Consider the following 13,229-nt stretch of genomic DNA (forward strand, 5'->3'; position numbering starts at 1 on the left):
TAATACTCCCCCCACCCAAAGAGTTTAAAAGAACTAAAAACTATTATAAAATGTGAGTATGTATAGGAGTGTATGTATTTACATATATATGCATATGTGCCTGTGTGTAAGGAGGTGGGCATGTGTGTGCATGTATAGGTTTATGCTTATGACTAAAAGTTATAGACTGGGAACTTTATAAACAATAACAATTATTACTGTTAGCAAGATTATATTATTACTTTCTAAATACAAACATAATTACTTATAAAATTTGGAGCTATTGAGTACTGAATTATAACCTGACTCAAGTTACAATCATTTAAGTAGAAACTTGCAGCTCACTCATACAATTTGTTATTCACATAGCTTTATATAAATGAATTTCAGGTCCTGGAAATTTTGAATAACACTGCTTTAAGGATTACTTTTCTAAATGGTCAGCTTAGGCCTGCCTGGTGGCGCAGGGGTTAAAGACCACGCTGTCAAGCTATCACCAGCCCAGGCCAGCCAGGGAGCTAACTAACCCACACGGCGAGCAGACCTCTCCTGTCTCCTACGCTGCTCCCCTCAGCAGTGTATTTCAGTAGATCCTCCTGTTCTGCTCCCACTCTCTCGGGTGAGTCCTCTCACACAAACCCTCACCTCTGGCTTACACCCCAGTTCTGTATGCATAAATAAATAAATCTTTAAAAAAAATAAACAGCTAGCTTAGATGAAGGTATATCATTGAATTATTCCTCTACAACATTCCCCTCAAACATATACATTACAGCATACTGTAGCTGCTCAGCAAATGTGGAATTCAAACAATCTAATGATTGAGTTGTTCTGAATTTTTAAATAGTCATAAGCCAACACACAAAACTTTTAAATGTGAATTCAAAAACAAAATCAATAAACAACTGGCTTATATAAGTCTATATCTAATATAGACTAGCAATATTATCTATATACAGGAAAAACTGAAATCATTCAAATTCCTCATTATTCCATGAAAATGCCTCACAAAGGTTTCAGCAGCCATGGGATTGGTGAGAGGACTAGGGCTATCACTGGGTCTGTGGTTAGTAGTCAAATCAGAAGTATTTTGCCAACAATCTCACCAACAGTGGCAGAGTCAGGGGCCCTCAAAAGGAAAGTATTCAAAAACAATTTTGAATTCTGCTGCTGTGGCATTTATACAAATATATATATATATATATATTTTCACATATATATTTATATACAAAACCACCTTCACCACCCCATATAGTATGATACTTCACAATTTATAAACTTTTTCACAGCATCTTATTTGAACATGACAACCCTGTGAGGTAAATATGAGAGATATTATAACCCAATTAGTAGATGAGGAAACTGAGATTAGGCTCGAGGAACCTGTCCAAGAAATCTGAGTATTATACTAAAACTCCCTCTTCCATAAGACAGTTCTATCTCTGAAAAGTTAAAAATTTTTGAGTTTCCAAAGGCAAAACAGTGGGAAAATACCAGTCTAAAAGTGAGGTAGTTCTACAATTTTCTAGTTATACAAATTTGATAATTTACCTAACTTCTCAGAGCTTTAGTTTTCTCACCTGGAAAATGAAAACAATAATATGTATCTTGCTGGGTTACCGTGAATAGTAAATGAGATTATGTAAGTGGCCTTCTAGGAAAGTATCTAGGCCATTATAGGTGCTTTGCAAATAGTAGCAACTACTTTCATTATTCTTTTTCTTTTGCTCTAGGCCTTGGCTATCTTGGATGTTAACAAGGTTAAATAGGATTATAACTAAAATTCTTTGAGTTTTAAAAAACTAATCTATAGGAAAGCAAGTCATTTCTTTATTTAAAAAAAAATATTAGGGCTTATAAAAATAGGTTACACTTTCCTACCTTTGGTTTTGCAAAATCTTTGCAAATCTAACAGGCAACATGTTTATTAAAGAAAGTTCAACTTACCAAAAGCTTTGCAGCTTGAACTCGAACCACCCAGGAGCCATCACTGACCATGTGACAAATTTTTCCAAAAGCATCATCAATCAAGCGGATTTCTTCATTAGAAGAAGGGATTGGGACAATGCTAAATGAAAAGAAAAGGAACCGCAGATGATAAAAAATGAGGCTAAAGCCAAGGTCCAATAAACTGGGAATGACAAATGGGCACAAACAGAAATGGTATTTGAATAATTCAAACCCTAGAATGATGAAACACATTTCAGAATAGACAAATTACTCCGAGAGTACTGAACTAACGCTTTCAGCTGCACTGCAAATTTTCAGTGTCTTGAATAAAAGTGTTTAACCCAACAAAGACTCAAAGATTTATGAAAATACCAAAAACAAGCTAGAGCATTTTCTATCTTTAAGTTTATTCTCTTCTATAATCTCATTGCTGTCAATATAGTAAATCTCAGCATTAATCAATATAAAACATACTTGCACATTAGGTTCTAAAAAAAGAAGCCATTCTCAATTAGTTTTTTGTTTTTGTTTTTGGTGCCTATAGGTTTATTTACTTTCTGGCTTTCCAATTTCAGCAGGCAGTTTAATGAAGAGGAAATAAACACACTATTTTCCCATAGAAGGAATTTAATTACTATGAAAATATTTTAACCAGAAAAACAATACATAAGGGATCATTGATCTCAAACTCCTTCACCTGATATCTTACCTGGCATTTGTATGAATTAAAATGAGCCCCAAACAGTTTTAATAAATAAAAAGGGAGTGAGGGGCTAGAAAGTACTTTAGAAAGTTCAATCTCTCCATTTGTAGATCAGGAATGTGAATGCATGTGACATGTGAATGCACTCTCTCTGCCAGGGTGCACAGGAATCTTCCGGAAGAGCTGAAAAGCAAGGATCGGTCATCCTCATTATCAGGGTCTTTGATTTTCCTCTCTTCCTCACTGTCTTCCAAAGATCTCGCCAACATTTCTTTCTGGAGGTGGGCTTTTTGCATGGAGGAGGAGAGAGAAATGGCTTAGCTCTGAACAAAAGCTGGCTGACACCCACACTGACCTTTCTGGATAGAGCTGACTGACAACCCAGATGAGCTGGACTGCAGCACTGCGCACTTGTTCATAGTCATCAGAGAGCAATTTACAGGCCTGCAAACAAGGATTCCAAAAGTCTGTTAGTTCTGTGTCCTCCTAGGTGATGCTCAAACTATTTTCAAAATGAAGATGGGGTGGCTGGATAAGCATGCCAATCAAAACACTTGTGGGTGGTTTTAACTTTTTGAACCTTTGTCCAACAAAGAATTCTTGGCCTATCTCAGCTGCGCTGGCTGTGTTCTGACTGTGCACACTCCCACCCTATGCATGAAAGCAGAACCGCAGACTGACAGACAGCAAAAAGCTATCTAGAATAGCATCAACCCTAGCAAAGTCTTCTGCAAGCCCATAGGGCTGCTCTCACAGATTCAAACACGAAAGCTGGGATTTTTCTCTATCTGTAAAATCAAAGCACAATTTTCTGATTGACGGTCCATTTGAAAACTCAACCATTCTAAATAAATGAACAGTTTTAATGCTAAGCTGCAGAAAGAAGCCAGAATTTTATTTTGGTCTGAAACGGACTATCCCTACTCCACCCACAGTCATGGCAACACCCTGGACTTCCATAACACCCAGAATTATTCCATTTCTGCAACTGTAAAATCCTGCATTCCATGTTCTATCCATAACATGTTGCTACAACAGCTCTTCCATTTCCATGAGTTCACTCATCACATTCCCACTTAGCCTACTTATCCATTTAAGCAGGGTTTCTCAATCCTGGCACCACTGACATTTTGGACTGGGTAATTCTTTGCTGTGAAGAGCTGTCCTGTGTACCAATTTGTGCATCAGCATCTCTAGAGTCTATCCAGAAAGCTGTAGCACTGCACCCTCTCCTCTTCCCCACAGTTGCAAGTCACAAATATCTCCAATAATTGCCAAATCATCCTGGTTAAGAACAACTGCTTTAATACCACTCTTTCTCTAAATGAAGCACCTTTTTGCTCCATACCCTTCCATTACATTAGACTCCTGCTAGCACTGAAAGCACATCATACACAATAGCTCCAGATTTCTGCTACAGCTCATAAGGGCTTCTCTACTCCTCAATGGGACTGCAGAGCACTGACAAAGGCCAAACCCTCTAGGACACTGGTGGCACATGATCGCAGACCTTATTGGTGCTGCCTTGGAAATCACTCCTGTTTCCATTCCCCAAAGCAGCTTTTCTTAACCATCTCCTCAGGATCCCTATCCAACTTAAAGGTGCTAGGAAGGGGGGTGGAAAGAGGTGGGTAGGACACTATGCATGATATAGTAAGAAATCTGTGCGTGCACACACACACACAGACACACACACACACAGTTTATAGCCTATCTACTCTGAGTGAATTTTCGAGCTCAAGGACACATCTGGAGAAGTGCGGGTGCCAGGGCTATCTGAAGACCAGACTCAGCACACTGGGATGCCCTTGAGGCCAGGTGTCCAGGAGGGTGATAAGGAACTCCGGGGGCTGGACATCAGGGCCTCCTGGCAGCAGTAAAGCCTGTTTTTGCTGAACTACTATCTTTGTTGAACTCACTACAAAAAGCCAGCTAGAAATGAAATGATACGAGAGTTTCTTTAGGGTGCTAACGCCCCATCTTCCAGATCACCAGCTGTCTGATTAAGTGCATCTAAAAGATTCAATTCCTAGCTCCACATTACTGGCACTTGGTGGGGACAGGTGGCCCCGAGCTCCAGACTTCTGGCTGTGACTGCTTACTTGAGAAAATCAAGGTTCTCAGCGCAAACTCTCTCAGCTGGTCCATAAGTATACCTGTATTCTTCCATACATTGTTCTCAATATTTGGTAAGTCTTTTCTAGTTCTTGTTCCTTCTGCTTTTGCTACAGATCCCATCACTTCCTAACACAGACCTTCCCTTAACATTCCCGCAAAATAGGTCCTCTTTGTGGTTTTCTAGGATAGCACCCCATTTATTTAGTTCACAGCACTATTCAAATGCTGTAACTACCTGGTTTACTTACTCGTTAATCATCCACCTTACTCAAGAGAATGTTAGAGTATGAATTCTAACACTCAGCATTGTACAATCAGTGTTAGGTAATCTCTGTTGGGCAAATCAGCTCATGAATCTGATTTTCTGCCTTAGGAACTTACTTTATCATTTATCCCCCTTTGTCACTTCCATCAGTTATTTTCTCTCAAAATACTGACACTGTCCCTTCAACATATAAACATACTTAACAACTACCTTTAAAATACAAGAAGGGGGCCTCCCCGGCGGCGCAGCGGTTGAGCGCTGGGTTGTGAAGCTGCCCGCAGCCTCTGCAACGCCGGTTCGATCCCCGGCTGCTCCCCGGCCACCAGAGAAGGGTCCCACATGGCGCGCAGACCTCTCCTGCCACCTGCTGCTCCCCTCAGCAGTGTACTTCAGTCCTTCTGCCTGCTCTGCTCCTCGCTCTGGCTCTGGTGAATTCTCTCACCCTCCTGCGCTTCTGACTATACACAGTGCTTATATAAATAAATAAATAAATAAAATCTTGGGAAAAAAAAATACAAGAAGGCTTCCTTTTATCTTATGTTCCCTACTTTCACCTTTAATCCTGCTTTCCAGTCATAACGAAGTTTCTTTAAAGAATAGTGGATAGTCAGTGCTAAACTGTCTCACCTCAACTGATCCTAATCTGCTGTCGACCTCCATTATTCAATTAAAATTATTCTCTTCAAGCTGTGTGGAGATTTCTGGACCTACTAAACATAGAGCTTCCATATGATCCAGCAATTCCACTCCTAGGTATTTACCCAAAGGACACAGAAACATCAATTCCAAAGAACACCTGCACCCCTATGTTTATAGCAGCACTGTTTACAATAGCTAAGCTTTGGAAACAGCCCAAATGCCCAAAAATAGATGACTGGATCAAGAAGATGTGGTACATATATACCATGGAATATTACTCAGCATTCAAAAAAGATAAACACATGCAATTTGCAGCAACATGGATGGCGCTGGAAGGGATCATGCTCAGCGAAATAAGCCAAAAAGAAAAAGAAAAATACCGGATGGTCTCACTCATAGCAGGAATCTAGAAAACTTAAATAAGGGACCAGGAAAATGAATAACTATAAGAAAGTGAAAATCAAAATCAACAAAAAACTATGAACCAGAGACACTTTTTGGGGGTTGGGTGCCGGGAGGGGAGGGATTGGGGTCAGAATGGGGCATTTGCAATTGTATGGGGGAATATAAAAATAAAATTTATTATTTAAAAAAAACTAAAATAAAATTATTCTCTTCAAATTCACTAATGGTCACTTTGTCTCCTTTGAGCATTCGACACTGTTGACTAGAACTCTTTCAGCCTGTCTGAAATGTATTTTCCTCCTCCTCCACCTCGCTGCTCCTCAGTTCCACTGCAAGACTTTCTTCTGTCCACTTCTTAAGTGTTGAACATTACCCAAGGTCACCTCCATATCTCTTCCATTCTGCTTACTCTCCCTGGGTATCCCCATAACCCCTAGATGCTGGGGATTTAGCTCCAAACATCCACCCCCAGTTCTGATCTCTCCTGAGCTTCACATCTTCATCACTAATTGATATATTCCTCATGGGTATCCCACTAACCTTTTAAACTCAACATAATTCAAATTGAGCTCATTATGGCTCCTAATTCTACCTTTCATCTAAGGTCCTCCATTACCACTCCATTCTCACTCCCTTGAGGCCCTCATCCTTGCTTGCCTAGTTAACGGACAGTCTTATGTGACTAAGCAGTTGAATCATTAAACCTTCGTCCTCTGAGTCCAAGTTTCCTTTAATTATTTGGCTTCCTACAGTTGTCCTACAGGGAGAGGAGTTTCTGTACACACCAACACAATCATTCTGAACCAATTCTCCTTTGTTTTGTAAACCTGGTTGATAGATCAGCCACCTGAATTCAGTTAATTATCATTTCCCTCTGTAAGATAAAGCCACTCTTGGGAGGCTAACAAAATCTGGTCCTTTAGCATGGATTTAGATTGCTTATCTTTAGAGCCATTCAATTATTCTATATGAGAAATACCACCTTTAAAGACATTTTGGCTAGGAAACTTCTAGTGACACTATAACTTCATTGGACTTTTTGTTACTAACACTACAACAATCATGTGGTATCTTTTCTTTTGAGTCCATGGTATTGGTCATGCTCCAGAAATTTTTTCCTTATTCTAAACATTGCAATTTTTTTTGTGGACTTGGGTGTTCATATTGAGAAACCTAAATATTCCTAAAAGTTCACATACACTAGTACTTTCAACTACATATCCCCATTTCTCTTCTCAGAATGTAGGTTTTGAATAAATCTTCATATTTACCCTAATAATTTGATAATTGTTAGCCAGCTGAAGACCTACTTTTTCACATTCTAATTAGTGTGTGACCCCCCCACCCCCAGTTTCATGATACTTTTCCCCCACTTCCAAAGAGTAATTATTTAAGGTACCTGATTATAAATTGTTTGGTGTAATTTCAGTCCTCTTTCATGGAGCTGCAACTAGACAAAAAGACATAGTTTAAGTGTTTGGGGATAAATACGAATATTTGTCTTTTTTATTGAATGAAGTACCATTGTTTTTCTTCCTGGTTAATATTTTTAACAGTATAGGATTTCTCCCATCAGGTGTGGACACTTCCATCACAGTCCAAGATCCTATTTTCAATGTGTCTCCACAACCTCACATATGTTCCCCCAATATGCTTAATATTAAAATGGTTCCCTTTAGTCAAAGTCATGTTATATAAATAAGAAACTTGATTAAAGACTTTTCAAAGCACTCACTTAATAAATCCAACCTATGAAATGTTCCAAGGGAATATCAGAAAAATATGAAATTATAGTAACGAGGCTGAGAAAGAAATGGTTAACTGAAAAGCACTCCCCCCTTCACTGGTAACATTTACCTATATATTTCTGGAACTTAAAAGGTGCAATATCATACCAAGTCACATCCCTCCCAGGAATCTGAAGGCACTTTCCATGTTTCAGAAATACAGAGGAAGACTACCAGGTAAGTCCAAAGAAAAGCAGAACTGTTACACAAGAATTTGTGCCTTTGAGCTCTGTGAGGCCATTAATGCCTTCCTGAAAGTATATCCTGTAAAAGGTATATCCTGTGGGATTCAGTGTATCCCAGGTAGCTTTTGCCATGAACTAAAATAATCAAATAAAACAAACAAAACTGTCCCCATTTAGTTTACCATGGCTTTTATAGCTGCTGTTCTGACACGTGGGTCTTGGTCACTGAAGTAATCCCCTATAATTTTCTGGACATCTCTGACAGCTAGGGCTTCTGCATCTTTTGTAACACTTTTTTCCAAAGAACCAAGATTGCCAAGTAATTGCAGGCACTTATTTCTTACACCATGGGAGGTATCTGTCAGGTGCTATAAAAAGAAAAGAGTACAACAGGACATAACTGAGATATCTTAAAAATAAACAACCAGAAACAAAAGTACTGTATCATATCAACTTTAGGCTGATTTCAAACACTACATTCTCATCACAGTTGGCCAAGTGTCACGTTACTTGTGTATGTATCTTCCAAAAAGAATCATGAGTCCTTAGGAGATGAATTCTCATTTGTTCATCATTGTATTCCCATCAGCAAGCTCTTTGCCTTGTAAACACTTTAAAAATGACCCCTAAATGCATTTTATTTGCTATCAAATTTAAATATAAGACCAAATCTATAAAAAAAGTTTAACATCCACACAGAAATATGCAATTCTTAAATGTACAATTAAATTTTTCACAAAGGAATACACATATACCAAAAACAGATAAAGAAACAGAACACAACACCCCAGAAATCCTCCTTGTGCCCCCTCCCAGTAACTACTATCTCACCATCAAAACTATGTACTATCTCAACTTCAAACCTATAGATTTACCGTGCCTAATTTTGCACTTATAAAATCAAATAATGTCTGACTTCTTTTACCTAATAAATATTATATTTGTGAGATTCATCCATAGTATGGTATATAGCAATGGTTCGTTCAATTTCATAGCTTAATGTATAGCATTCTACTTGTGAATACAATACATTAATCATTCCTGTTGTTTATAAATATTTGGGGTATGTTCAGTTTTGGGCTATTCAGAATACTTCTACTACAATTATTCTTGAATATGGCTTCTGGTGTACTTGCTCACATTACTGTTGGATATATACTTAGGATTGGAATTGCTTGGTCACAGAACATGATTTGTACAGTTTAAGAAGATACTGCCAAATAGATTTCCAAAACACTTGTACTAATTTAACTAATTTAAAATTCCGCCAGTGATGCCTAAATGTTCCAGTTGTGTCACATCTTTGACAACACTTAGTATTATTAAATATTTTCATTTTAGCTATCTCACTATCATTAAAAAGAAATTGTCAGTTATCTCTCTCATACTAAGTTCAATGCTATGGAAGTAAGTTATTCGCTTAAGTAATAATAGGAACTTTAATGAAATGATGTACAGTAGATAATAATATGGTGTGAAACAGTTTTTTAAACTTCTTAAATTTAAACTTAAGAGAATGTAATATTCACTATTTTACAACATAGATTTTACATAAAATATATACATATATACAGAAAGTTTAACAAAACAATATCTACCCATAAATCTTGTGATATAGTCTGACATTTGAATTATCTTTTGTTTTTTAAAAAACACCAAAATGGGGCCTCCCTGGTGGTGCAAGGGTTGAGACGCAACCTATGAGGCTATCTGCAGCCACTGCAGCGCGAATTCGATTCCTGGCCAGTCAGGGAGCAGCCAACATGGTGCAGCAGACCTCTCCTGACTCACCCGCTGCTCCCCTCAGCAGTGTACTTTGGTCGGTCTGCTGTTCTGTTCCCCACTCTGTCTCTGGTGGATCCTCTCACCCCCCGCACCTCTGGCCTGTACCCCAACTCTTATATGCATAAATAAATAAATCTTAAAAAAAAACAAACACCAAAATGACTGCATTACCCACCAATGGATCATGATACTCAGTTTAAAAGATACTGGTGTGGGGCCTCCCCTGGTGGCGCAGCGGATGAGCATTGGGCTGCAAGGCTGCCCGCAGCCTCTGCAGCGCCAGTTAGTTCCCCGGCAGCCAGCGAGGGTCCCACAAAAAAAAAAAAAAAAAAAAGATACTGGTGTGAAAACAGTGAATGGCATTTGAAATTTAAAACTCTAGAAATTTAAAATGCCTATCTTTAGAAACACCAAAAAGCAATCATATTCAGAATGTATAATACTCTGCAAGACAAAAGTTACTTCAATAAATCTATGGCATTTAAAGAAAAGAAAAAAACAAAAGTGGACAATGTTAACAAGATTAACATTGTTTACGAGATATCCAAGAGTGGGGATCATGACATCAGCAGAGGTTCCCAGCTGCATTCCAGGGAGAATAATCTGAAGTAGTCTAGAAAGGCACTGGACTCAAAGGATCCTATGGCTTGGGGCAAAACTACAGCACTCCAGGACATGGGAGACCAGTGTTGACCACATGCAACAGGAGAGATGCTAAGGAAATTCAACTCTAATCAAAAAGAGGGTGTCAAGAAGCACAGGCAGTTCAAACCCACACACCTGGGATAGGCAGACCTAGGGAGAGTTGAGAACCTAACCAAGGGGAGATAATGGGCAAAAGTGCTGGGATGAGCCAAGTGGACAGGGCCCCCAACGAAGAAGGCAAAGCAAAAAAGGGCACAAATCTCTTCCCCCACCACCCTTGGGATGCAAAGTGTTTGAAAAGATGAGAAGTTGCACTGAAAGCCCTGTCTGAAGCCTGCAAAGAAGGTGGTCTGAAACCCAGACAGGAGGGTTATCAGTGGTAATACAGACATGAACTATATACCCCCACCACCACATTCACTAACAACAAAACCCTTCAGACCCTTCCCCACCCCCAGGAGAGACAGCTGCAGATTAGATCTCCCTAACATATAGTGCCATCTACTGGAAAAGTGGAAGATCTACATCCTTAAGACACTTGGACAAAAAATAACAAGTCAACAATGGAGAGATGGAAAAATACAACAAAGGGTACACTGAGTACTCAGGGCAATATATCACCACAGAAAGAGACGAAATCTCCAGAAACCAACCAAAAAGACATGGATGATCTTTTTGTCCTGTATAGAGTACAAAATTGCCAATATGAAAAAAAAGAAACACAAAAAAAGCTGCTTGAAGACATATAAGAGAACTCAGAAAAATGAATGTCCTGAGAAATAAAATTAATAAACAGAAGATTGAAATTGAAGCTTTGAATAAGAAAATAACAAGGTGCAGAATGTAAATAAGTCAATAGGGCAGATACAAAATTCAAGAGAAAGCTACAGAAATAAAATAGACAAAATGGAAGACTGAATCAGTGACTCAGAAGATAGCAATGCACAAATAATACAGAGAGCAAATTCAAAAAAGAATAGAGGAAAATTTCCCAAACCCAGGGAAGGAATTAAATACACAAGTACAAGAAACTAAGAAAACACCTGTTCATCTACATGCAATGAGATCTACGCCAAGAAAGTCACAAAATTGGGCCTCCCCGGTGGCGCAGCGGTTGAGCGTTGGGTTGCGAAGCTGCCCGCGGCCTCTGCGGGGCCGGTTCGATCCCCGGCTGCTTCCCAGCCACCGGAGGAGGGTCCCACATGGCGCGCAGACCTCTCCTGCCGCCTGCTGCTCCCCTCAGCAGTGTACTTTGGTCCTTCTGCCTGCTCTGCTCCCCGCTGTGGCTCTGGTGAATTCTCTCACCCTCCCGCGCTTCTGACTGTACCCAGTGCATGTATAAACAAAACAAACAAACGAACAAAACAAAATAAATAAAACATGCCTCTATAAAAAAAAAAAAAAAAAGAAAGTCACAAAATTTACAAGAGTTCAAGACTGAGAAAGACTACTGAAGGCAGCTAGGGAAAAAACAAACAGACAGCCTATGAAGATACCCACATCGGGCTTACAATGACTTCTCAGAGGTAACCCAACAAGCAAGAAAAGAGTAGAATGAGGGTTTTTTTTATTTTTTAATTTTGGGGTCATATTTTGTTCCTCTATATGTACACATATTCCACTCACCCCCTATCAAACCACCAGTGCCGATACACAATCTCTCCTTCCCTTATTTCCTATTCCCTTCCCTCCTGTTCCCTCTGGTAACCATTATATTCTCTCAATTAGTTCAAGATTTACTGTGACCATATTTTGCCTGTCTTTTTTCTTTTAATTTATATTCACAGATTAGTGAAACCATCCAATATCATTTAGTTTTTGGCTTATTTCATTTAACATAATCAACTTACATTCTATCCATTTTTCCCAAATGCCACTATTTCATCTATTCACAGCTGTGTGCTATTCCATTCTCCCCCCATCACCCCTGGAATGTAAAGTGCTATGTACACATTGCTGTATAGAAATCTTTTTGTATCAGATTTTTCATATTATTTTGATAAATATCTAACAGAGGTATTTCCAGGTTGTACAGATTTCCCATTTTAATTTTCTTAAGAAATCTGCATACTGTTTTCCACAGGGGCCACAACAACTTGTATTCCCGCCAACAGTGAATGAGAGATTCTTTTTCATCACACGCCACCAACATTTGCTGGCTCCATTCTTTTTTATATGGGCCATTCTCACAGAGGTGAGGTGGTATCTCAGTGTGGTTTTGATCTGCATCTCCCCTATAATAAGTGATGTAGAACAATTTTTTTTTGATGTAGAACAATTTTTTTTTGATGTAGAACAATTTTTAATAAGCCTGTACATCATGTGAATGTCTTGTTTAGAAATCTGTCTACTTAGGTCTTCTGCCCATTTTTTGACTGGGTTAAGTTTTTTGTTGATAGGTTGTGTAAAAACTTGGTAAATTTCGGGGATTAGTCCTTCCTCAGATATGATATGCAAATTTTTTCCCATTCCATAGGTTGTTTTTGTTTTTGTGATGGTTTCTGTTGAGGTACAAAAGCTTTTTAATTTGATGTAGCTTATTTTTGCTTTTGTTTCCCTTGTTGTTGGGTTTAAGTCCCCAATATATCTTTGTGGTAGATGTCCTGTAGTGTGTACTTTCAAGTACTTTGTGGTTTCGGTTCTTCTATCCAGAACTTTAATCTATTTTATTTTTATGGTGAAAAAAATATATTTAGACTCAGTTTAGGTAACACCAATTTTGTTGGCAATATCAAAAGTATCTTAGTCAGGAGCCAGTTGTATATATG

General features: G+C 38.7%; 1 protein-coding gene across 3 annotated transcripts in view; it reads right to left on the reverse strand.

Annotated features, from left to right (window-relative positions):
- The window catches only part of INTS4 (integrator complex subunit 4), a gene marked incomplete at both ends in the record, with an annotated part of 112,956 nt that overhangs the window by 66,315 nt on the left and 33,412 nt on the right, over positions 1 to 13,229 (reverse strand). For 2 of the 3 annotated variants that reach the window (XM_084228916.1, XM_084228915.1), the window contains 4 exons: positions 1,927 to 2,047; positions 2,988 to 3,076; positions 7,459 to 7,509; positions 8,214 to 8,399. In XM_084228916.1, coding sequence (XP_084085042.1) covers positions 1,927 to 2,047; positions 2,988 to 3,076; positions 7,459 to 7,509; positions 8,214 to 8,399 — 447 coding nt within the window. The remainder of the gene's footprint in view (positions 1 to 1,926; positions 2,048 to 2,987; positions 3,077 to 7,458; positions 7,510 to 8,213; positions 8,400 to 13,229) is intronic. The other variant, XM_084228917.1, reaches the window with a different exon arrangement.

Source organism: Talpa europaea, assembly GCF_964194135.1.
Source record: "Talpa europaea genome assembly, chromosome: 1".
NCBI lineage: Eukaryota > Metazoa > Chordata > Mammalia > Eulipotyphla > Talpidae > Talpa > Talpa europaea.